The sequence below is a fragment of the Acinonyx jubatus genome, chromosome B1 (genome assembly GCF_027475565.1).
Source record: "Acinonyx jubatus isolate Ajub_Pintada_27869175 chromosome B1, VMU_Ajub_asm_v1.0, whole genome shotgun sequence".
NCBI classification, from domain to species: domain Eukaryota; kingdom Metazoa; phylum Chordata; class Mammalia; order Carnivora; family Felidae; genus Acinonyx; species Acinonyx jubatus.
In genome coordinates this window covers 144,796,855-144,823,172 of record NC_069382.1, presented here as the reverse complement: position 1 = coordinate 144,823,172, position 26,318 = coordinate 144,796,855, and the positions used below count along the sequence as shown (strand labels likewise).

At 37.8% G+C, this 26,318-nt stretch overlaps 1 protein-coding gene and 1 pseudogene across 4 annotated transcripts in view; one reads left to right on the top strand and one right to left on the bottom strand.

Moving 5' to 3' along the window:
* Nucleotides 1-26,318, top strand: part of SLC4A4 (solute carrier family 4 member 4) — a 353,101-nt gene that overhangs the window by 129,441 nt on the left and 197,342 nt on the right. For all 4 annotated transcript variants that reach the window (XM_027058126.2, XM_027058106.2, XM_027058136.2 and 1 more), the window contains exons 4-5: nt 8,286-8,421; nt 19,710-19,870. In XM_027058126.2, coding sequence (XP_026913927.1) covers nt 8,286-8,421; nt 19,710-19,870 — 297 coding nt within the window. The remainder of the gene's footprint in view (nt 1-8,285; nt 8,422-19,709; nt 19,871-26,318) is intronic.
* LOC106983686 (dihydrofolate reductase-like) lies at nt 2,248-2,779 on the bottom strand (annotated as a pseudogene).

Here is a 26,318-nt window from a genome sequence, read left to right as displayed (position 1 = left end):
TAATAGAAGTGCAGATTAAATGTTGTGGTCCCTCAGGGTAGGAAGAGATTACATCTACCAGAGGAAAATAGCTTGGTCGAAGTGTTCATTCTTTTATTTGCAGCTTACTCAGTAGGAAACGGTGACTGTATTTTGGTCCCTGTGTAAGCTACTGCAAAGATGGATTAAGGGGAGGGTGGAAGAAAGACAGCTTCTAAAATGAGGTATTTTCCATGTCAGAGCTCTTAATGGAGGCTTCCTTTTGCAGATGGTTATGTCTTCATGTACTTGAAAATGTCCAGGGTTTATTCATCCATATCTAACTCATTAATATTTCAAATGATGATTAGGTACATGGAACTGTGTTGGCCTTTAAGGAAAGTACATAGACAATACTCTGTCTTCCAGGTGCTTGGTGATTAGTTTTGAGAGAGGTCACATCAACAAAAGTTTGGTAATAATGGCCAGGATATATATTTGTTGGTGCCCAAATGATAATTCAGGCAAAGTGTTGTTATGGTTTGAATAAAGGAGAGATGCATGTTTCTGTGAATGGTTCATATAAGTTATTAGAAAAGATAGAATTTTCAGCTGGGCCTTGGAAATTGAGTCAGAGTTAGATAGAGAGGAGAGAAAAGACTATAAATAGACAGGAAAAATGAAAAAAAAGATCTGAAGATGAGCAGGTATATTCTTTTCTTCCTCCCTCCCTCCCTCCCTCCCTCCCTTCCTTCCTTCCTTCCTTCCTTCCTTCCTTCCTTCCTTCCTTCCTTCCTTCCATCCTTCCATTGTTTCTTTACTGATCAACAGCTGGGCTGCTTCCAAGCTAAAAAAAAAAATGGTGCCACAAATACTCTTGGGTCCATCTCTTTGTTCAAGATTAATTTCTAGAAGCAGAAGTTCTGGCTCCAAACCCAGAATATTTTGATTTTTAATTGATATTGCTAACTTACACTCTAAAAAGTTTATATAAGTTTACAAGGAAGAAAAGGCTATTTCTTTGGGTATCTAACAATTAAAGTCTTTGCTAACATGATGGATAAAACATGTTTTAATTTTAATTTGATAATTTTGTGAAGTTTAGTTTCTAATTACTAATTTTGGTTGCTAGCATTATCCATTTTCACTTCATTATGCCTTTGAATTATTAATTTTAGCCATATGCCTGTTATTATTCTTTTTTTGTGAAGAGAAGCCTGTTCTATATTGCAGTGTCTCATGGAATCTCACCCAAGATCAGAAACAGGGTTTTTAGATATCTCAGACCTTATCTTTTAACCTTCAAAGGATGGTCTCCTACCTGCTTCTTCACTATCCATATGGATTATACTGGAGTTCTCAACTCACTGATTTCCTATTTGAGCGAACAGAACTTTTTTTCAGAAGTGTGATACACATAGAGTAATTCATGTCCCTACTTTGATCTAATTTTCTGTTAATATCTGAGTTCTAGCTCTTCTATGTATAATTTACTTCAGACTTTTGCACAGATCTGTCTTGCTCCTATCTTTAAAGGTCGTGGTTTCAACCCATGCTATCTGGGGATTCTCCCACTTTGGTGTCTTGGTAGATGTGCTACCCTAGGCAGGTGCTCATCCTTGATGAGTATTCAGACAGTGATAACAAGAAAAGTTCCACAAATGGTATTTGGCATAATCTAGTTAAGATTAATCTTAATTATAGTCTAGTTAAGATTAAGGTTAATAAATAAAACACATTGCTTAGAAATAATTATCCAGTTAAAGACGATGTTGTGTATATATATAATGGAGTATTACTCGGCAATCAAAAAGAATGAAATCTTGCCATTTGTAATTACATGGATGGAAAGAGAGGGTATTATGCTAAGCGAAATTAGTCAGAGAAAGGCAAATATATGACTTCACTCATATGAGGACTTTAAGATACAAAACAGATGAACATAGGGGAAGGGAAGCAAAAGTAATGTAAAAACAGGGAGGGGGACAAAACATGAGACTCTTAAACATGGAGAGCAAACAGAGGGTTGCTGGAGGGGTTGTGGGAGTGGGGATGGGCTAAATGGGTAAGGGGAATTAAGGAATCTACTCCTGAAATCATTGTTGCACTATATGCTAACTAACTTGGATGTAAATTAAAAAATAAACAAATTAAAAAAGATTAAGGGGAAAAAAAGAAATAATTACCCATTGTTCTAAAGCCAACCAAAGTCTTTTTTTTCCTAATATTAAAATATATAATTAGAGGGGAGAGGGAGCAACTTGAAGTAAATCAGAAAACACATTCACATTAATTGTTATCTTTATACACTTCAAATTTATACATAACACTTTTTTCCTCCTGGACACCAGAAAGAACACCTGGGTATTCTGGGAGAAGTTTACATTTCTCCAAATCAATTTATGGAAAAAATGTGTTGCTTTCAAATTCCTGCATGATTCTTGTTACAGCTAGTCTAGGATGGCCTGGCTTGTTCATAGTTTCCTTATAAGCAGAACTGCCTCCCACTGTCCAAACCACGTCCACTTCTTTGTTAATTCTGATTGCTTAATACGTTTTAAGTCATCATCCAGACTTTTGGCTAGAAAATGAGCTCCATGTGAAGGTTCCTTGAGTTCTCTACTTAGAACTGGATTAATTCTGTCCTTTAAAGGTCAGCTCTTCTAGGGAAGAGAGAGTCATGTCTTCCTACCCATAATCACAAAATTCTGTTTACCTTCTGCTGAGGTTGTGGTCCTTCTCCGGAAATTCTTAAATTCATTCCTGAACGGGGCCAGGGTAGGTTTCTGTTCTTGCCGTTGCCCATCTTCTGGGACACAGGTTAGCAGATGAACTGTGACAGCAGCAATAAACACCTCTGAGCTTGCTTGTGACACTGGGACTCCTGGCTGAGCTTGGTGCAAAACTGAGCAGGTATGTTCTTCTGTCACCAGACACTTCTGGGGTGTTGTAGGAGACTGGTTGGACACACAGATTGGACCCAAAGTGACATGAAAGGCAAACTGAGAGTTGACTGTTTAGCCAGGCATGGTGAAGTGTCCTCTCATACATCATCTTTGATTGATAGACAGTGGCTGCTCTGAGGCCAAGTTCAGGCTCAACAATCATTCGGTTGTGATGATGTGTACGTGATGTGTGCTGTGGGTGCTGGCGGTGGGAGTGGGTATTTTTGTTTTTTTTTTTTTTTGAAAAAAAAAAATCCAAAACACATTCTAACCAGAGGGCAGAATAAAAAAAGAAGAAAAAAAAAATCAAGGCAGATTAGAGGCATTAACTTGGCTTTGATCTACAGGCCTTCTGTTCTGACAAAGGTGATTGGATTAATTTGACAGTTTTTCTTTCTCTCCCTTATTTCCTGTCTCCCTGTCACTCTCTTTCATTTTTCTCCAGGTTCTCTTTTGTGATGAAACTAGGTTAGTTATTACTTAGAATTATAATCTATTCATCTGTAATGCAGGTTGATTTCCTGATGTTTTCTCCCCTCCCGTATTAAAGTGAGACTAAAAAGGTTTATTTTCCCCTGTTCTTTTATTGGCTGTTTCCCAGAAAGGTACACCTTTATGTTCTCATTACCAAAGCTACTAAATTCACTGAAGTAACACGTGCAGAACTTTTGGCCTTTTTCTTTCCTACCTTATATATTTTCAACATATAGGGGCTCTTAGGGCCAATATCTGTGAGTACTTTCTTTCTTAGAAGCTAGTCAGGTTTTGCTGGTAAGGGCTGGCAATTTTCAAACTAATTTAAACCTTGTATTTTAGCCTCTATAATGATCATCACCATCCTGTTTTTCAGGTGGGGAACTTGAGACACAGAAAGGGTAATTAACTTGTCTCAGGTCATACAGCATAAAAGTAGCAGAGTTTGGATCCAAACCTAGGTAGTTTGGTTCCAGAGTCTATATGCTTAATCTCAATGCTATGTCTTCTATTTAGCTCATTTCCCTATTTGATTAAAAGTTACGGGGAAAAAATGAATTCCTGACATCCTTCATTAGGGAGACTCTCATTCTGCATATCTTTATGTTAAGAATGATGTTAGAAATGGGGAAGGGTATTTGCTGGCTACAGAGTATGCCCTTTCCATAGGTCTGTATTCGCAGTACAATTGCTGTGGCCTCTTCTAATTTCTGGGGAACCTTAGGGGAGCAACTGAGGAAAGAAACTTACTGGAGTATCAAGCGAGTTTATGACACAAGATTTTGGAATTTTATCCCAAAGGGGATTGTTATACTGGTCGTTCAGAAGCTGTGCTTAGTACATAAGACAAGTTACACACGAGACCCAGAGAGTGCGAACTGGTAGTAATGTCACAGCCTTCTTCCATTCCAGTGTGTGGAAGCCACAGCTAAGTCTGTCTGATAAGCAGTGAGTTGTGCTTTCCTAATTTGAGGATCCTGGATCTCAGAGTACTGCTCCTTGTATCAGAGCTGAGCAGAGATATGTGCTGTGGCTCTGCAGGTAGAGTCTCTTTTCTAATGAGGAGAAAGATTTATTCTTCTCTGTTAGAGGTGGGGACTAACATCACGTTTTTAGAAATGAACAAAAAAATTGATCCTCTAAATGTACATTTTTCCTTTCCAAAAGCTAGTTCTACCTCAGCAATCTTTGATGTTGAACGTTGATGAAAAGTCCATCAAATCTCTGATTGTCTGTTTCAGAACCACTATTGTATAACCACATTTTTAGTAGTCTGAAGTCTTAGACAGATTCCAAATTGTACTCATCACTTCTTACCCACCCCCATCATTTCTTTCATGACTTCCATGATTCTCTAGAATGATTACACTTTCCATTTCTTGGTTGGAAAGGCATTGCAAGTCTTTTTACGTAAAAGTTCTGCAGCTTTCATTTTTGTTTCTTACAGAGATGTTAAGAAATTTCACAGTCATTTTTTCTCTAATTACTGAAATTAAATATATTGTATCTTATATTAATATATATTCAATTATCTTATTTGAATGTTCCACAAACACAGAACAGTCTGCAGATATATTTTTTGGTTTATGTACTAATTTATTCATTCATTTAAGCAACTAATTATTCACTGAACAATTAATTAGTTAATGTTTGCATCCCTTTCTAGAGATGTAAACTTGATAAGAAAAGGATCTTGTCAAGTTTTTTCCTTTATCTTCAGAGCCTGAAACTAAGCCTATTTAGAGCAAAGACAGTACTCCATAAATACTGCTGAATGAATGCATGAATGAATTGTGCACACTGCAGAACAGATAGAAAAGTGAAAGGAAGAAAATAGAAGCCCTAGAAATAAACTGTATAACATTTAAAAGTTGTATATATAGGCCGTCCTTGCTTTGCGTGGTAGTGCGAGGCCATAAATATGACTATTCAAGCTGAAGTTAATGCAAAACAATCCTAATAATCAATGAGAAAAGCTACTATTTTTCTTTGACTTTTAAAAAATGTTGCCGTGTCATTGAAATCTCTCTTGCTGTTTGTTATAAAGATATAGGAAAATGAAAAAAATAGTAAAAGTAATATTTAGCACACTCTAAATCATCAGAAGCATTGAGATTAAAGTGTTTTGTTTCTTCTTAACATCTTCTCAGAAGTAGTTTGAATAGGCTTGCCTTCGTCCCATTGTACAACTTATGATATGAAGGAAGCATCTTTTCTGTTCCCAACCGAATTGCATACTCCTCTCTAAGTTTGGATCCGCTTCCAACATTTTCTCCTTTTTGCTTTCCATGTCAAGGAATGTCTCTGAGAGTTCCTTTAATGTGAGTTTTGGTTTTTTTTATGTGTGTGGGTTTTTTGTTTGTTTTCTGTTTTGCTAGCATCACTTCCTCTGGGACATCTTTATTGTTTTGGTTCAGCCACTTTCGTTATTTACATTGTGAAGTTTGTGTGCTGCGCTGTGCGTGCGCCTTTTGACTGTGTGTCTAGATTCTCTCACATGTCGATTGGCAGCATTGTCAACCTCCCCATGAGCAGCGTTCTGTCTTCTGTAACCCCTTTTACATTTACACAGATTTCATTTCTACCATATCACTTTTTGTCTGTACTCGACTTTCATCTCTTTTGGCTACTTCCCTCTTTTGGTTATTTATATTATATGAATTTATCATTGAAAGGTAGGAAGGCAACACAGATACACACTTTGCTGCCTGCATATGAACTGGGTACCAGATGGCCAGTGACCAATCACTGACAGACTTTGCAGAAAGCATTATGATTGGTCACTGACCATGATGTATATATGTTATTTACATAGTAACTTATGGACTGAAGAGCTAGCAGTGAAATTCGTCCTTTGTGCAATTACTCACAGTTAATACACTATGATAACTGAAATTTGAACTGTATTATTGGGGGACTGGTGTTCTTTAACTAAATGGTGGTGCCTGGAATTCACACACACTGGAACCATGCAGAGTGAGGGCTCTCTCAATTCCGGACTTTCTTTTGTGGATATATTTGTATTTTTTTCTTTACTAAAGTGGGATCACTTTATTTGCATGATTTTGCAATTTTATTTTTCATTTAATCTTGTATATATGTCAAAAAATAATCTTGACTTCATGTTTTATAACTACATGGTAATTTATTGGATAGTTGTAATACAGTTTATTTAACCAATCCTTTTTGGACATTTAGGCTTTTATTTTTCACAGTTATCAACAGTGTTGCAGTGGATACCTCAGTCTTTGAGATAACAACTATTACTCGGAATGAATGTCTTTTTAGTGGTAGCATTACTGGCTCACGTGATATATATACTTTTAAAACATTTTCATATCCTTTTAAATTTCCTTTCAGAGAGATATTCCCATTTAGGCTTCTACCAGTGACATAAACTGAGAGGTGCTGGTGTACATGTTCTAAATCTCTGGCAACATTAGGATGATCATTTTTGAAAATATTTGCCATTTTCATAGGTAAAACATCTATTCTATTCTATTCTATTCTATTCTATTCTATTCTATTCTATTCTATTCTATTCTATTCTATCCTATCCTATCCTATCCTATCCTATCCTATCCTATCCTATCCTATTCTGAGAGAGAGAGCATTCAGGGGAAGGGCAGAGAGAGAGAGAGAGAGGGAGAGAGAGAGAATCCCAAGCAGGCTCTGTACTGACAGCGTGGAGCCCGATGTGGGGCTTGATCGTGACCGTGAAATCATGACCTGAACCAAAATCAAGAATTGGATGCTTAACTGACTGAGCCACCCAGACACCTCATTACTTTCATAATTAGTTTTGATGACTAGTTAGGTTGAATATTTTCCATGAGTTTATTTGTAGTATTTTCTGATCTGTGGCATTGCATCCTGTCCTATTATAGTAGTTTTCAGATGGTAAGAATTTTCTTTTTTTATTGAGTACATATATTTCTGCAATCTTGTGTGTGTGTGTGTGTGTGTGTGTGTGTGTGTGTGTGTGCGCATACACACATATGTATCTGTGTACCTGGACTACATTCACATGGATATACCATTCTTGGCTTTACCCAGGGATTTTAAAGAGTATCTCTGTGCCTTAGTTTTGTAATATGGCCATCAGTTTTTAGATGTTTTCCTTTAAAAAAAAAAAAAAGGGAAAATTAACCACAACCTGAGGGAAGTTCTAGTTAATTTTTTGTTACAAGATTTTCAGGAGATAGGGTCAAAAGGAGCTAGTAGGGCATTCAATTATGTGCTTGAGTGTGTCAGAAAAGTTTTTTTCCTCAGGTGTACAATAGTTTACTTGGGCTTGTTTTTCAAGTGTATTGAAGTGTGACTAAACATTTTTGGGTACTGCCATTATGTAAAGAAGAGGCCCCATCTTGTTAAATATTCCCTCATCAACTTTGCACTTAGCAAGTTACGGGCAGCAAGGATCCTGTGAGGGCATGAGCTTTAGGCATTGGACAGAGGGAGGGTGGGTGGGAGGCAAGGGCCTGGGGTAACTCAGGATTGGAGTGCTCTGTTGCCCCCTCCCATTGCTGTAGAAGAAGTGATTGGCTCAGGCTGGTTTCTGTCTACTAATTTTGGATGGGTCATAAGTGGGGAAGGAGGGAAGGTCATGTGGTTGGACCTCAGCTCATCTGAGGGCTAAAGGTTCTTTGTGACACTCCACATAGAACCGGAGCCCTGTCCTGGAGAGCGGTGGCAAGCTGAGATACAGCTTAGGACTGAAGGAACAGAGAAGGGCTTTGAGTTCTTTCTGTCTTTAGGTTGGGGATAAGGGAGGCCCAGCACGGAGGATGTCCACGGAAAACATGGCTGGGAAGTCCAATAGCCTTGGGGACAGAGGAAGAGCTCGAAGCTACACTTTCCTCAGGGTTGTCCAGCCAGTGTTTAACCGCAGTATTTTCACTTCCGCAGTCTCTCCTGCTGCAGAACGTATCCGATTCATCTTGGGTGAGGAGGATGACAGCCCCGCACCCCCTCAACTCTTCACCGAACTGGATGAGCTACTGGCCGTGGATGGGCAGGAGATGGAGTGGAAGGAGACAGCGAGGTGAGGCATGGCTGGCTGTGCACTGCTGACCTGGGGAATCAAATGCAGGGCAAGATTGTTGTCCGTGAGCATCTTTCTCTCTCCTTCACACTTTGAATAACTGATGAGCATCATGTTGGCTGGGTTAAGGAATGAAAGGATTCTTTTAATTCTCTTTTGTATTGATGTGGATGCAGGGCACCCTCTAGTCCACTGCTGGAACATTGTTTCATTGATTCGTGTTGTTACAGTTTTAACCTTTATAAGGAATTAGAAGTAAACCTCCATTCTATGCTGTTTAATAGTAAAATGTCTTAGATAAACTCAAGCACCCTAACATGATAGGCTAGAGATATGTGTCCACAGTCTCCACATGCCAGGGTATCTTGTGAAATCATGTCTGATTTTTTTGTCCATTCCCAGTTAGGAGGGAGGTTGCAAAGACAATGACTGTTTATCCACAAACTTGCCATTATTCCAAGTGAAAATATATTATCTTTTAAGTATCCAACAAAAAGCCAAGTAGAACGTTCACTCGAATTGGAAGTTTAGAGACCTGAGTTCAATTTCAGATTTCTCACCTGTTAGCTGCCCAGTACTCAGTTTCTCAGAACTTTGATTTCATCATCAATAAAATGATCTACTACATATAATATATATGAACACAATATAAGATAGATAATATATGTAAGTGTAATACTACTTAATATTTGTCTAATTATAGCATGGATATTTATATACATGTTTATATGCGTGTATACATATGGAAATACTTTGTAAATTGTTAAGCACTACCGATACATCTAAGGCTTCATTTGTCTCATGATAATAGAGCTTTACTTTCTTTCTGGATGTAGACTCCGTTATATACTCCACGCTGTAATTCTAGGATATACAGCAATTATATAATATAAAAACTTAGATATAATGCAGTTATTGGTCTCTCACTGTCATAATCACATGGAGATTCAATATATTTCACTTTCACAAGAAAAATATTGTTAAGACACACCTTTTATAGTCTGTAATTTAATTAAAATCAGTTAACTTCAGCCTGTGTTTTTTTGAATGCATAGTATATGTCAGGCACTCATGAAGTACTGGGAAAAAAGAAGTGAGCAAAAGAAGCTCACACATAGGTCACTGTATCTTACTGAAGAGTCTCAAGTGTGTTCAGTATAATCAGAAGTGAGGCAAGTCAAATCATTATCATGGCTTTGGGTTTAAAAAAAAGCAAAATAAGTGAAAGTCTTCTAGAGATGTAGATGGAAAAGAGATTTATGTCTGCTGTTCTGGTTCTTGTTAGGTCATTCTAGAATCAGAAAGAAATATATTTTTTATCATCTATGATCAGTAAAAGTTGATGAGATATAAAGAACCACTAACCCAATAGTCTTTCCTTTACTGGATGAGGTTCTTTTGGGAGTTAAAGGAAGAACATTTATTTTCTGGGGTCTGCACCCAATATGGGGCTAGAACTCATGACCCCAAGATCTAGAGTCCCATGCCCTTCTGACTGAGCCAGCCAAGCACCTTATTTCTGGGGCATGTCTTAAAAGCTTCATGCATCATATCATTTGTAATCAAGTGTTCATCAAGTTCATTGGATTTTTTTGGTAATTTTTGTTTAGTTACTGAGACTTGTGCTCTGTAGGTTTATGGATTTATTATTTCTGTTGTAAAGTACTTTTTTTTTTTTAAATTTTTACATTTATTTTTTGAGAGACATAGAGCACAAGTTGGGTAGAGAGAGGAGACACCGAATCCGAAGCAGGCTCCAGGCTCTGAGCTGTCAGCACAGAGCCTGATGCAGGGCTTGAACTCACAAACTGTGAGATCATGACCTGAGCCAAAGTTGGACACTTAACCGACTGAGCCACCCAGGCGCCCCTGTTGTAAAGTACTTTTGAATGTCTTCAGCCATTTAGGATTTTTAATAGTAGAAAAGCTTTATAAATTGATTCATTTGATAATGGTAGAGAAGCTTTTATTTCTCACCAAGAATTTCTAGGTAGTTTATCCATGTGGAAACAATCTGCTTTAAAAAAAATTCAGTAGAAAAAAAAAAAGTAGAGTAGAATCCATGGATAATCTCTTATCTTCCATAATTTAAACTGTGCTCAGAAAAAAAAAAATCATTACATTTTGCTCCTGGCCCTCCTAGTAGCATTAAGGAAAGAGACCTCATCTTAAATATGTTATTTTCCATTTGCTGGATAACTGTCTTTCTAACATACAGACACTTAAAGCAAGTGTGCTTGTTTGAACTCTTCTGTTAATATTTTCTCCTTATTAAAAAGCTGCCTGTAGCACATTTCTACTTCTCCACCTCTTACGCTCCCTGTTGAAGCTCTTCATTCTTGGTTTTTCAGGACCTCTTTCCATGGTACAGTAACTCTCTCTCATTCCTTTCTCTCAGTACCTATAACCTGGGTATTAAAAGTCCTACATAAAGTACACCTTGGGTTCATAAAACATCCTCCAAAAGAAGGCCTTCAAATTGGAACCTTCTACTAGTATCTCCATTTAATTTTTTCTTTTCCTTCTTTCTAGGAGAAAAAAAACCATAGTAAGAATTGTACTGGTGCAGCCTGAATTAAGTGTTGGGGAGATTTTGGTCTAGTCTTAGCTTTGGTGCTAATGGGCTACTTAGCTTTGGGCCAGTCATGTACTCATGGAGTCTTCCCAAGCTTGAGTGCTCTGTTCTATCAACTGAGGGTGATACTGCGTTGCACCTCTCTAACTTCATGCATATCTCATAGCTCTACAATGCCATCCCTGTGTGTATACTGGTATAGTCAGTTGTGACCAGAAGGGCTACTTTTATTCTTATTCTCATCTTGAAATTCCTGTGTGAGTACCTATCAGAGAGTAGACTTCAGGTGTAGCTTTCTGCTTTTTCTTTCAGTCAAAGACAGGCTCTATTTTATATGACCTCTGGTCTCAGAAAGGAGGAGGTAACAGTTCACTCTGTAGGTAATTCAACGTTGAGTGAAATGGACATTGTACTTTCGTTTAAGATTCTTAAAGATTCAGATAATTTTGAATACTTTACCATCTTTAAGGACTTATTTCCTTGAGAACACAGGTGTCATTTTTGGTGATGTCATCAGTCCCTGAGAGACTGTACTGCTGGAGAGAATGTGTGGTGGGAGTACACCATGTGTTGTTGGTGGGAGGGGGGTGCTTTCCAGGAAGAAATAGACTCACACTAGTCTACACTCTATAACTTCTTTACATTGTTTTTAATGTTTAGTTTTGAGAGACACACACACAGAGCGCGAATGGAGGAGGGGAAGAGAGAGCGAGGGAGACACAGAATCCGAAGCAGGCTCCAGGCTCTGAGCTGTCAGCACAGAGCCCAACGTGGGGCCATAACCAACAAGCTGTGAAATCATGACCTGAGCCGAAGTCAGATGCTTAACTGACTGAGCCACCCAGGTGCCCCTATACTCTATAACTTCTGTATAGGACTTGCCACAATTAATATTGATTAATTTTTTAAAAATGCTTATTTATTTATTTTGAGGGAGAGAGAGAGAGAGAGAGAGAGACAGAGAGACAGAGAGACAGAGAGCGAAAGAGAGAAAACGCATGCATGAGCAGTGGAGTGGCAGAGAGAGAGGATTCCAAGCAGGTTCTGCACTGTCAGCACAGAGCCAGACGTGGGGCTGGATCTCATGAACTGTGAGATCATAAACTGAACTGAAATCAAGAGTCAGATGCTTAACTGACTGAGCCACCCAGACGCCTCACTATTGGTTAATTAAATGTAGATATGATATTATTGTTTACATTTTGTCTTCTTCATTACACCAATTCATCTGAAAGCAGGGACCACCATGTCTATCTTTCACTACTGTATTCCTAGTGCCTCACTGTGCCTGGTACCATAATAGGTGCTCAGTCATATTTTTTTAAGTGTGATTAGTTGAGAACCAATTGCCTTTAGAAACAACTGTTCTAAATATAATACTTTCTTAGAAATATTACTTGACCAAAGTTGGAGTTCTGTGATGTCATCTCTTTCTGACTGATGAACAGCTGAATGACAGACCCAAGGTACCTAGCACACCATTGATAAAACTCAGAAGAGGACCTATGTTTGAAGTTTCAAACTAATTCATCAATATGCTGATGCCATCTGCCTTAAGTTCTCTAGCCCAGATTCTTTCCTTATATGACTGAAAACAAATAATTGGATGGCTAATCCCCTTCTCAAAATAACATGTCTAATATTGAGCTGCTAATCTTCCTGCCTCAGATCTGCTTCTCCTACAGAGTTTTGCACCGCAGTGAACAACTCCATTCTTCTAGTTACTCAAGCCGGAAACATTGGAGTCTTCCTTGTCTTCTGTCTTTCTCTACACCCCTTATTTGATCCGTTGGCAACTCCTATTAATTTTACCCTCCAAGATATCGAGATACTCAGAATCTCACCACATCTCACATTCAGCACTGCCACAACCCAGGTCCCAGCCACCATCATTTCTCATCTAGATTACTGCACATGCTTCCTAATTAGTCCGTCTCTTTGCACCTGCCCTTATCTCCCTCATGAACAATCCACAATGATATCTTTGACCTCATCTCCTACTTCTCTCCCCTGTTCACTCACTGTCCAGTCATGTTCCTGTGTCAGGGACATCACACTTGCTGTTCTCTCTGTCTGAAGTGCTCACCTTGCTGCAACCCCAGTTATCTACATGGCTCATTTCCTCACCTCCTTCAGGTATTTATTCAAATATTATCTTCTCAGTGGCTATCCCATCTAAAGTTGAAACCTTCCCCCAACACTCCATAACCTCCATCCTCTGTTATTTTGTCCTTGGCACTTACCACCATTTAGCATATTGCATACCTTATTATTTTCTCTTCCCAATAAAATTAAAGTTCCACGAGGGCAGGAATTTTTTGTTTTTTGTTTTTTGTTTTTTGTTCACCACTATATTTCTAGTCTACAACTACCTGGGATACTATCCATAGTCAAGAAATATGTTCTAACAGAATGAAGGAATGGAGAAATAGTACCTTGATTCTTAGTAGTCCGCTCCACCCAGATCCTGTTGGGAGGCTGGAAGGTGATTGTACCTCCAGAAATGATTCAGATTTTTAGTAATCTTTAGTTCTTGGAACATTCTCTGCTTCAGAATATTTTTGCAGTAATTTCTGACCACCATTTATGATGTCCAGTTTCCAGATGTGATAGGAGATTTTCCTCCATTAAAAGCTCTCAAATGTCTCAGACTAATAAAAGTTTAGTATTTAGAGGGGATTCATTTTATATATGAAAATGTTCTATGAATATTTTTCTGGCTGACTTATAAAATTGAGATCTTTGCCTTCTGTGGAGACCCCAATTCATAGACTTATTTTATTCCATAGAGAACTAACCCACTAGACTTCTCTAGCTTAATGCAATTTCTACTGTGAGCCCATACACTCAGAAAACACAATACTATCCTTTGTAATGCTCTATACTTTTTAGTTGGCTAATGATCGGATTTGACCAAAAATATCCTATATGGATTCCCAGCACTACAGCATATTCAGTATTAGTCAGGAAGTTCAGGTTAAGCTCTGTGTCTCAGAAAATAAAGAGAATGGTTTCAGTAGTAGGAAAATTATCCCAATTTAACTTCTGGAAGGCACAGTAGCCACAAGGGAAGTCTTTCTTTATATGAAGTTTGAAGCACAGCCAACTCTTCCACCCTCTTTTTTTTTTTTTTTAACATCTTTCCCCTACTTTTCCCTTTCCTAAAAATTAAAACTTTGAATTTTTACTGGTTCTTCTAACATAGAGCACAAATGAAGACTGTGCAAAGGATAGAATGATTAGACCTGAGAAATTGTATATGACCAGTGGAATGCAGAGAATACTCTTTTTTGAAGGGTACTCGTGTATTCCTGAGTGTTAGGTCATTCGAGTACTGACCTTTAGTAATATGGCAGTAATTAGAATGGATTATTTGGTATTAGTGAAGAAGCCTATGCTCATTATTAAGACTTTCAAGGTGGCTAGGCATTAGCTAATAGGTTCATGATACAAACTGGCAAAAGAATAAGCCATGGTCTACCTTTGGTGTTGGCCCAAAACCAGGAAGAAGGGCTACTGCTATCTCCTACCACCCCAAGTTCTTTCTTTCTTTTAAATGTTTATTTTTGAGAGAGAGAGAGAGAGAGAGAGAGAGAGAGAGAGAGAGAGAGAACATGTTTTCGAGGGGGAGCGGGAGGGGAAGGATCAGAGAGAGAGGGAGACAGAGGATCTAAAGTAAGCTTTGCACTAACAGCAGAGAGCCCGGCATAGGGTTTGAACTCACAAATGTGACATCATGACCTGAGCCAAAGCTGGATGCTTAACCAACTGAGCCACCTAGGCACCCCTCACATTCTTTATTTCTTTGAGACAATGACGTCTCTGCAAAAATGGTTATTGGCTTTCAGTTTTCCTTCAGGGAATATTCATATGGGTAATGTTGGACTTCACTGTTATGAGAATATATGTTAAAGACCAGTCTCCCAGTGTGATTCAGTTTTTGCTGCCAAACCTGGGTAAAAAGGAAAGCCATCACAAGTTTCAACAAGAAAGCCAGCCAACAGAGGAAAAGGGTATTGATGTTTTACTTCCAGTGGGACAGCACAAATGAACACCCATTTGTGTTTCTACTTGGCATACTGACCCAGTCTATCTTTGGAAAACCTGATTATAGGGCATGGCCATCAAGCATAGATATGTGCACTTACCATGCGGGTGTGGAGAGAGACTGCTCTCTTCCCAGTATATACTGACTTCTCTGTCTTTTCTCTACTGGATTACTTTGGAACATTCCATTTCAGAACAAGTTTATTTCTTCTGTAACAAGGCTGAAGGAAAAGGAATCTAATCATCTATGTAATTGTAGTTACATACACTGTTTTGCAGTAACTTTCACAGTTGATCTAGAAATTTAAGAGGTCTCCTTAAAAACATAATTTATCCCAGATACACACTAGCCTTGGCTTCTTTGGTGTAATGAGGCACTTATTAGTTAGCAAGAAATTTATTATTTTAATAGTCTTATATAGTTGGATTATATTCTAGGACAAAGGTCACATCTATTTTCCACTGTTAAATTGGCATGCATGTAAGTTAGAGGTCTTGTCTTTTCTTAATTACATTTAATCATATGATTGGAAAGTTGCAAAATTCAGTGATTCCCAGTGGGCCTTCTTTTTTCTTCAATAAACGAGAGAGATACTGTTTGGTTGGCAGTCACTCAAAGTACATTCAATTGAGTGTACTTTCTCCTCCTCCTCCTTCTTCATCTTCTTCATCTTCTTTCTCTTCCAGCCTTGGAATAAATAAACTTTACCTAAGAAACTCTTCCTGCAAGGTTACAACAGTTTTGTAATTGCAAGCATTTAAAGATCTAACTTCTGAAATAAATTTTCCTATAACATGTCAAGTACCAAGACAAAAGGAAAAGTAGGAAACTTTATTGCAAATATATTGTTATGCACAGTTACTATGAAGGGTGGATAGTAGCTTATAGTACATTTTATAATAAAAATGTCTGTTTTTAAAAAAAAAATGTAATTACATGGTTCTGGGACACCTTAACAAATTCATTGGCATTCGGATAGGCTGAACTTTGGCACCTTTGCCTTAGCCTTTTCTTTAATGGGTTCTGATTTGAATTGAGTAGTTTTCAGTTTTTTTTTTTTTTTTTTCAAATTTGTCCTTGATAATGTGAAGAGGATAGACATAGCATGTGTAGTTTCTGGAATGAAACTATATGCGAACAATCTGTTTAAATGGGCAAACTATTACTTTATGTCTGAAGGCATATGTTGGAAATATACTCGATTCCTTGAACAATCAGAACAATAGATTTTGAAGGAATTTAATAGTCATTATCCTAGAGTTTTCCTTATGTCCTTAGCTATGCTATGATATGACATCATCATAGCATTTAATATTTACTGAACTCAAAGTGGAGTAGAAGCTAAACTGAACTATGAGATCATACTTATCCCTTAGGAACATAGATTCTAGGGAACTGGCTAGTTTTGAGATTTTACATTTTCATTCATTTGTGATTAAATCTTGACCTAAAGGGCTGGTGTATTCCGGGAGGGTGACTAATGCTATTCCATAAATCCCAGCTGGTTGGGATTTATAATTCTAAATGTACTTTTAAAACTTGTTTAAAGTCATATTTAAGTCTAATCAGGTGACCTACAATACAAACTGTGGAGAGGAGTGAAATAAAAGATTGGTCACAAAAGAGTGCACGGGTTTTGATCCTTTTTTTTTGTTTGTTTTAAGAAATTTTTATTAAACTTATATCATCCATTTCTCCTATCCTTCACTTCCCACCTCTGACAACTCCCAATCTATTGTCTGTATTTATGAGCTTGGTTATTTATATTTATATTTATTTATATTTATATATTTATGATTCTACATATAAGAGATATCATACCATATGATACCATATGGTAAGATATGCCATATGATATAAGAGATATCGTATGGTATTTGTCTATCTCTGTCTGACTTACTTCACTTAGCAAAGTGCTATTGAGGTCCATCCATGTTGTCTCAAATGGCAAGATTTCATTATTTTTATGGATGAATGATATTCCATTATATATTATATAGTATATTTATATCATGTATATATGATATTACCACAGTTTCATATGTACAGAATCATATATCACTATTATATATATATTTGTACCTTGTATCATGTATCCCAATTTCTATATCTTGGTTACTATAAATAATGCTGAAATTAACATAGGGGTGCATATAAAAAAATAAACTTACATAGTTTGGACAGTTGAGAATGATGGCAGAAAAGAGCCACTGTCACATTGTATGTATTTGGCAATACAGATCTATGGCAACTGATAGGAAGAGGGACTCATTCAATAAAAATAAGAGGGAATTGAGGGCTGTCTAAAACACTCCCCTTTACTGAGTCCCCTTTACTGAGTTTCTAGCTGGCTTTTGTTATTTATCTTGGGTTTACATCCCATGACCAAAGATTCTCTCCTCAGCTACTAAGAATTCTCTTAGGAATAAAAACAAGGAATCACTCCTATAGATAACATCCTTATATGTAATTCTGACACGGTTTTATATACTATGGAGTCTTTTAATATACTAGAGCCTTAGCTTGGGTAATAAATCATAACATCAAATGTAAATATGATTGACTATAATATACACCTGAAATTATTAGGATATTTTATGCCAATTATACTTCAATAAAAATACTCTTCAAAATTATTTTAAGTTTTTATTTTAATTTCAGTTAGTTAACATACAGTGTTATATTAGTTTCAGGTGTACAATATAGTGATTCAGCACTTCCATACATCACCCTGTGCTCATCATGACAGGTGCATTCCTTAATCCCCATCACCTGTTTAACCCAACCCTCCATCCCCTTTTCAAAATTATTTTAAAAATGTAAGTATGATTTATGTAACACGTATCAACAAACATAGTTAAAGATTGTGTGAGCAAGCCTGAAAAGATAATATACCTAAAGTTAACCAATGTAATATACTCTATAAAATGATTACTTTTGAAATAACCCAATTACCTTTTATCTTTTAGGCAAATCCATAGGATTCTATAAGAGTGTGATGTAAAATTGTCATTTTTCTTTCATTCTTTCTATTTCTGTAGTACTAATAGCAACTTAAGGGAAGAACTACTAAGTTAATTACACACACACACAACACATACACATGAATATTAAAGGTTCTTGTATTCTGTCTTGGAATGTTTCACAACTACTTTTATGGAAAGAAACAAGGCCCAGTTCTGAAGTTTTAGAACTTTGGTGGTGATGTGGGCTTTTTAACTTGTGAGGAAAATATGTAAAAATCTCCACTGTTTACATTTATGGGGGATACAGAGGAAAGGGAGAGGGTCTTGGAATTGAGGGTGAGGTTGGAGATAAGGTTACCATTGACATGTGGGAGTTCTCTGGCTAGGAGGGACTTTCTGAGAGGAGTAGAGACAGAGAGTCTTTGGATGTGGCTAAAATACTTGTGAATCATGTGAGTATTGGGCTTGATTAAAATTCTGAATTTTCTCTGACTCTGTGGTTGATCTCTTGATCTCTTTTCACTCCTGGTTCTACTAATGTGTTTTTTTTCCTCCTCTGGGGGGTGGTGAGCAGTCTATAAATAATACCTTATGTAGAGCTTCCTCTGATCTCTGCCCTTTGTTCTCATCTTTAGTGTGCTAGGTGAGCGTTTAGTTTTTTTCTAGGAAAACATTTTTCAATCATTAAACCTTTGGGTGAAGAATGTAGAAAAACAGTTTTTTTAACCCCCTCTTTATCTTTTTCAATATCTTTCAGAAGGTTTGAATTGAGAGAAAGAAGCATTTTTCTTTGGGTCATAATGAATAGCAAACTGACGATGCTTTCATGTTCTCCTTTACCAGTGTAGAAAAAGTCTGTATGTGTAATATGTGGGATATACAGACAGTCAAATGTGTTTTGCTTTCATTTCCATTAAACTGTTAAAAAGTTGCTTGTATATTGCTAAGTTATCAAAATATCTAGGAGTCTTAGAAAGACAGTGAGTTGTTTGTTCCATTGCTAAGGTTTATAGGAGATCTATTATTATCAGAATAGATGTGTTCACTGAACTTGTGTATTTTTAAACATGTGGAGCCAGACTTGAAGAGAAAAGCTTCCATTAGAATCTCAATGAGAAGGGAACATGTGTCAGCAGAGAAATACAAAGTAAGACATAGCAACACATGCTGGCCCTCTTTAAGTATTAAAGGGGAATTTTATATTCATCTGACCACTTCATACACCATATTTTTCAAATAATTAAGATAAATACTGGTTCATAATTGATATTTCACCTTATAGAAACTTGCCTTGTGAAGTCACAACAGAATTCTCACAACGGTGGTTATTTTTACATAGTGTAGGCTTTCATGGAGAATTTTGAAATGCACATTTTCCTGTGTTATTTTAAAAATCTAGTAAAATAATCATTCTTAAGGATTTCATGGTTATGTATAGACAGGTGGGAAACCAAGGATGCTCTTAGATCCCTTTGGTTTATCTTCTTTCCCTCTAACGCCATGTGAAGGAGCAGTCTAATGACTCTGTTCGGTGTATTCATAAAGGTAATGCAATTAACGATATAATAAGCTTTTAAGACTCCATCAAAGGAGACATTTTGGAAGTGCTGGTGGGGGTGGAGATGGAGGGGTTGATGTAGCTATTTCCAGAGAAGGTTAGAATACTTTTAATTGCTGCTCACTAATCTCATGTTCCTAGGTGGATTAAATTTGAAGAAAAAGTGGAACAGGGTGGGGAAAGATGGAGCAAGCCCCATGTGGCCACATTGTCCCTTCACAGCTTATTTGAGCTGAGGACATGTATGGAGAAAGGATCCATCATGCTTGACAGGGAGGCTTCTTCTCTTCCACAGTTGGTGGGTAAGTATGTTGTTTAAAGTTTTTATCATCTTTTTAGCTCTACCATCCTGTCCATGGGTGTCCGTTAATGCAGATGAATTCTATAACATTTATTTTCTCTCTTTTTTTTATACTATAAAACTAGTAAGGTTTGTTGCAGGTTTGGAAAATATAGGCAGATATTGAAAAGAAAATAAAAAATCATCCATCGTGCCTCCATAGCCATCGTTAGCATTTTGGCATGTTTCTATCCAGTTTTTATTTCTCAGTCTTCTCTTTCATGCTTTTAATTTTTCACTTATTTTTATTGGGATCAAAATGTGTATGTACAGATCTTCATTCACTTCCCTCGCTTATTAGTGGAAGGTTAATATTTAGAATGGAGGCTCCCTGCTCCTATCCTTGGTTATATTGGACTGGAAGTATGGAGACTAGATTTCTAGAACTCTGACCTTAGACATTGCACTGAGCTTCTCTGGGCCTCGGTTTCATCATCTGTAAAATAGGGTTTATGTCCTATGTCAGAAGGAAAATAGTCTAGTTGCTGGGTTGGGACTAATTTTGTAGGTGGAAGTCAAGATCCTTTAACTATATGTAAGAAAGATTGTGGGGAGCAAGGAGCCAGCAGCCGCATGTACTAGCCACATGGGCTAGTGACTGGTCCTGTCACATTGGTGCTGAGTATCATTTATACACCCACCAGCAAGTCACTGAACCTCCTGGTGCATTGGTATCTTTTGCGATTAGTGCTGTGTAGTGAATGTTAACTCATTACGTTGAACGCCTTGAGCACACATCACTACATTCCAAACAGTAGTAATTGTTTTCATTTTCTAACAAAAGCCTGGCCTAAACTGCCTTATTACCCTACAGATCTAGGGGTACTGAAGATCATGTTTTTCTCAAAATGAGATACAGGGGCTCTGTTTGTCATTCCCAGGAAAATTCAATAACTAGATGTCCTCTGGACCTATATGGATGACTACACTTTTCCAAGTGGGCTGCAGGGTGCCTCATTTGGGATTATGGGGAAGACAGCATGGATTGTGGCCCCACAGAAAGTGACCAGTATAAAATTCTTGTATATCAGACTCACCACAAAATTTCTTTGAATATCTATAGCCAAAAGGCTTGTCTATGACATCTCTGTTGTTGTTGTTTTTTAGCAAGATAGTAGGAAAGCTATAGCATTTGTATTGGAAGAAAAGGTTAGTTGTCAAATGAGGCATATATCTTACTGATGTATATGTATCTGATTCTTCTTCAGAGAGCTTGTTAGCTCCATTTGCAAAGAAGTCCCACACTTTTCATGAACCTGAGACACTTTAAGGTACACGTGGAGAAGGGGGAAGTGTAAATATGTCTTCATATGGGGTGGCCAGAATGAATTAGTTCCTGCATTTATTCAGCAGTGGTGCATGAACTTCTACAGTGTGCCAGACACTATTCTAGGCCCTGGAATTACGTTTGCAAATCTCTCACTTTGTACATGAGATAAGTTACAAATCCACATCCACAGAGGTTAGAAAATAATGTAGGAAATAATGCTGCATGTGGAATTTTTCACATATGACCAGGCAAGTGAGGCTGAAAATGGTTATCTGGAGAGATCTTGGATTTTTGTACCCAGGGAACAAGAGCCTGTCTACAAAGACAGAAGCAAACAGAAGGGATGGTTTTCTGGGTGATTTGTTTTGCTGCAAGGGAGATTGTTACTCAAAAAAATATCATGGTTAGCAAAAATCCGTCCAGTTTTTGAGTGAGAACTGCAATTTCTGTGTTTTCAGACTTTAAGAACTAATCTGGAGCAAAGATGTCTGAAATTAGACAAGTTGAAAAAATAAGTCAGAATGCATAAATGCTGGATAAAATGGGAATTAAGCTTGTGGCTAGGCAATATATACAGTCTCGGAGGAGAATATGTGTTATGGTTTAAGGGTCACTAGAAAGTTTCCAGTAAGTAAGAAAGTAAGTCCTACAGTAGAACTTGGGCTTTTCTATAAAACTGTCTTCAGGATCTTTAGTACTAGAAGGAACCATCCTAAGGAGCTTCTGATCTTTGGCAACTGACTGATCTTTTCCATGCAGTTGGAGACAGAATCCCATATTATATTGGAGCCTTGTTTAGCCACTGGCCAAAGAAAGAGGTCCTGGTATTCACTAGACTTAAGGAAGATTCATTAAGCATTTTATGTTCTCACTTTAGTTTTCCATGACTTTTTATTATCAGTTGTGGACTTTTTCCCTAACCACCATCTCTTTACTTTTAAAAATTGTCATTAAATTGTAAAATTAGGCACCACCATGTCACTTTGAAGTACCATCACTCATTCTGGAGCTGATAATACAGAAAAGCAATCCAGAGGCAAATAACATACATTACCAGCAAAAGAAAGGAGGGAGGGAGGAAGGGAAGGAAGGAAGGGAGAAAGGTGGGGGCGGGAAGAAAAGGATCAAATTTGCAGGGGTGGAGGAAGAGTGTGTTTGGAAGAGTGTCCCTGGCTGAAAAAAAAAGATTTAAAAATCCTCGAAGAATCAAAACATTACAGAGGGTTAAACAGCATGAAGAAAAAAGTGCCCTAATTTTGCTACAAATGACAGAAGATGGCACAGTAACTCGAAGAATTATTGCCATTATTTGGTTATTACAACATCCTTTTCTAGCAGAAGGTGAAGCCGCTGTTTTGTTCTGCGTTGTGCTGATAATTCAGAGTTGTGAATTATGTACAGTTCAGTCTCTAAGATGCCTCTCCCCTCCTCCCCTTATCTCCACAAAGGAGAAGTGAAAGAAATAATAGTGGGTGTGATTATATCAAACAAACAACAGCATGATTTTTATCTTTCTTTGCAGTCCACCTGCTCCTTCTTCTCAGTGGCCTGCTTCTGAGAGGCATCCTCCCTCTGCAGGTGCAAAGCTATCACCATGTGACTGTTTAAGCAGGTGTCGCTTCTCATACTTACACACAGCATTCAGCCTAGTTCTGATTCTCCTCAGGACCTCTCCTTGTTTTCTTCATGGAGAACCCCTTTGAATGCTAAGAAAAATACTTGCCTTTAAAATAATTAAAGGATAAAACATTACATGGATTATTTTGATAGCTTGATTATTACTATCATCATTATAGTCCTACAATGAAAGAGTGTCATTCCCACATGAAGGCAACTGCATGAGGATTTTCCTACCCTCCTAAGTTAAAAAAAATCATAAGCCATTTCAGGTATTGTATTATGATGGGAAATGGATTAGGAAAATGTAGCTCTATCTATTTTTGGAGTTCTCATTTTTATATTTAAAGGCATTGCTGGGCTGTACGTGTTGGCAGATGTGTTAGTCATGTCGTTCCTTGCTTTTAACACCTTTTAGATTTTCAAAATGGCAATGTATTTTTTATCACAAAAGTAATACATGTTCATTGTGAAATAATCCAGAAAAATAGAACACACAAAAATCAAAATACCACCATTCACAGCAGTTTTTGTACACCTCCGTTTACGCCTATGAAATTTATTTTACTAATGGGATCATACTGTAACACTTTAATCTGCCCTTTTTAACTTAAAAACTTAACACGAATTTCTTTCCATGTGATTAAATATATATGTGAACATGATTTTGATGTCTGCAAAATATTTAATAATCTATTATTGGGCATTTAAGTTGCCTTCAGATTTTTATTGTAATGAATAAGCGAACATTTTGTTATAGTTGCGTGAAATTGTTTATTTTTTAGTACAGATTTCTAATGGTGAAATATTCAGAGAGTTTGAATGTATGGAAGGGTTTTGTTTACGTATTTGCTGAGTGGCCTTCAAGAAAGGTTGTACTAGTTATTACCATCACCCTCAGGATGTGGAATATTCCCTGTGGCGCCCACTTTTCACATTCATATATACATTTGGCCACTTTGGTAGATTAGTAAAATCTCATAATTGGTTATATTTATAAATTACCTTTGTTAGTCTTGAAGTTTAATGTTTCTTGGACCTTGTATTTCATTTGAAAATGTTTATCAGGGTGCCTGGGTGGCTCAGTCAGTTAAGCATCTGACTCTTAGACTTCAGCTCAGGTCATGATCTCGCCGTTGGTGGGTTTGAGCCCCATGTCGGGATCTGCGCTGACAGCGCGGAGTCTGCTTGGGATTTTCTCTCTCTCTCTCTCTCTCTCTCTCTCTCTCTCTCTCTCTCTCTTTCTCTGCCCCATTCTGCTCATTCTCTCTTTCTCTCTGTCTCCTCATTCTCTCTGCTCATTCTCTTGTCTCTCTCTCAAAATAAATAAATAAAACTAAAAAAAAGGTTTATCACTTTTGGCCATTTTTTTTGTGTTGTTGTTGTTGCATGAACACCACCATTCTCTTGGTTTGCAGAAGCCCGTGCATATATCAGGTTTTTGTTTGTTTGTTTGTTTGTTTGTTGACTGTTGTCTTGGGTCTAGGGCTTTTTTATTTTTATTTTTTTAAATTTTTTTAACGTTTTTATTTATTTTTGAGACAGAGAGAGACACAGCACAAATGGGGGAGGGTCAGAGAGAGAGGGAGACACAGAATCTGAAACAGGCTCCAGGCTCTGAGCTGTCAACACAGAGCCCGACGTGGGGCTCACACTCACAGACCGCGAGATCATGACCTGAGCCGAAGTCAGACATGTAACCGACTGAGCCACCCAGGCGCTCCTAGGGCTTATTTTTTAAAATGAAGAAAGCCACTGTGTGATATGGGGAACGATGTAAAGTGTGAGTCCAGAGAACCTGGTTTCACTTGGGCAGCTGCACCTCTAGTTGGGCTTCTCCTGAGAGCGAGTCACCTCTTTTGCCCCCTCTTTTCCCAAATCTGTGTGACAAGAGGCTGAACTTGGTGTTTCCTGAGTTCTCTTTCAGCTCTGCCATCATCTGTGGTTGGCACGTTCCCTCCCAATTGGTAGTGGTTGTGGGATTTTGAACACTGAAGGCTTAATTTCAGTGTAACTGTTAAATGTTACTGCCCCCACTTTCCTTGAAAGGTTTTGTAGTTTGTACTTAAAAAGATCCCTGTAATGTGGGCTGTTTTATGGAAACGTAATGAAGGACATAAGCCACACAGATGTCTTAACCTGTTCTAACTGGTGATTTCCAGGCATTAGTAACAGAGGGCTGGCTGTGCATATGTATGCATAGGTTTGAGATTACAAGGGAAGGCAGGCACAGAGGGAGGCCCTGCCAGGAAGGGTAGATAAGAAACACTTTAATCCACAACCCTGGAATTAGAGTAGGAGCTTGATAACATGTGCCACAAATACGCTGGGGCCGTTTGCTTATTTTTATGGTTCTTCTGTCAAATGGACCTTCTGCAGTGAACAAGACTTAAAGGGAAAGTAGAGGAGTAGCACCTAATTACTTTACTATGGAACAGAAGGTTAACTGTATAATTATAGGATCAGTTCTGAGAGTTTTACTGAGAAGGGTTTGTACAGTTAAAACCACTCAGAGCTAAAGGCCACTCTCAAACCAAAACATTCCTATGGGAGAAACTCTTCCTGCCTTGCCCAAGCTCCCCACCAAGTGGCCCAGTGTTATGTGACATTTATGGCATTTGTATAAGACATGTAATGGAAAATTCAGGAGTCAGCCTCTGCTTGGCTTCTAAGTTGATTATATACTGTGTAAGTTGTCAGTTTCTAGCTATAGGTTGTGAGGTCGTTCTGTGAGTGCTTGCTATTAGGATGGTCCTCTGAGTGGTGCAGTTATGCCCAGGCAGAGCCCCTGGAACATCTGTGACTTCAAAGAGATAGCAGTGCTTAAGAGGCGTTACCCTTCCAGTTCCCATCAATTTTTGGTCAGTCTTTTGCAAGAGAAGAGCTTTTCTTCTCTTCTTCACTTTTCTATACTGAGAACTTTGCCCAGGCGGAAAATGTTGAAGTGTGCTAGATGCACTCATATACCTGAAAACGTAAAAGGTAGGCATGGGATCCATAGTTCTTTCTGGTTCTAGAGAGGGGACAAAAGCAGTACGTGCATACAGTGAGTGAGATAATGTCCTACCACTGCATATCTTGTGATGTTTTGTCCCGTGTGCTGTTCTGGACAGAGGAAATGTTGGCCTGTGGTGACCAGGCTGCATTTCTGCCATGCTGCTAACGTGCTGACTTGTGAGAAAGAGGATTTCTTCCTTTAGAGTAAATCTTGTCCATTAGCAGAGCTCCCCATGGAGCAGTTTCTATGAAACACAGTTATCTTTTCCAATTAAAGCCATTCTAAAAACAAGAACTAATAGAAATTATAACTTTTTTGTAGTAAGGTGAAAATTTCATAGAAAATTCTGGGCAGGTTAAATTTTAAAATGATTAGTGGAATATATTGGAAATCCTTTTGTTGGATCCAAAAGAAGAATAAGCCTCCCTTCTTAGAAAAGACGAAGGCAGTTTTGTAGTTTAGTCTTTCTTTCATTGGGTTAATTAGTGTTCGCATAACCTGATATGGGGAAGAGTATTGTCTTCC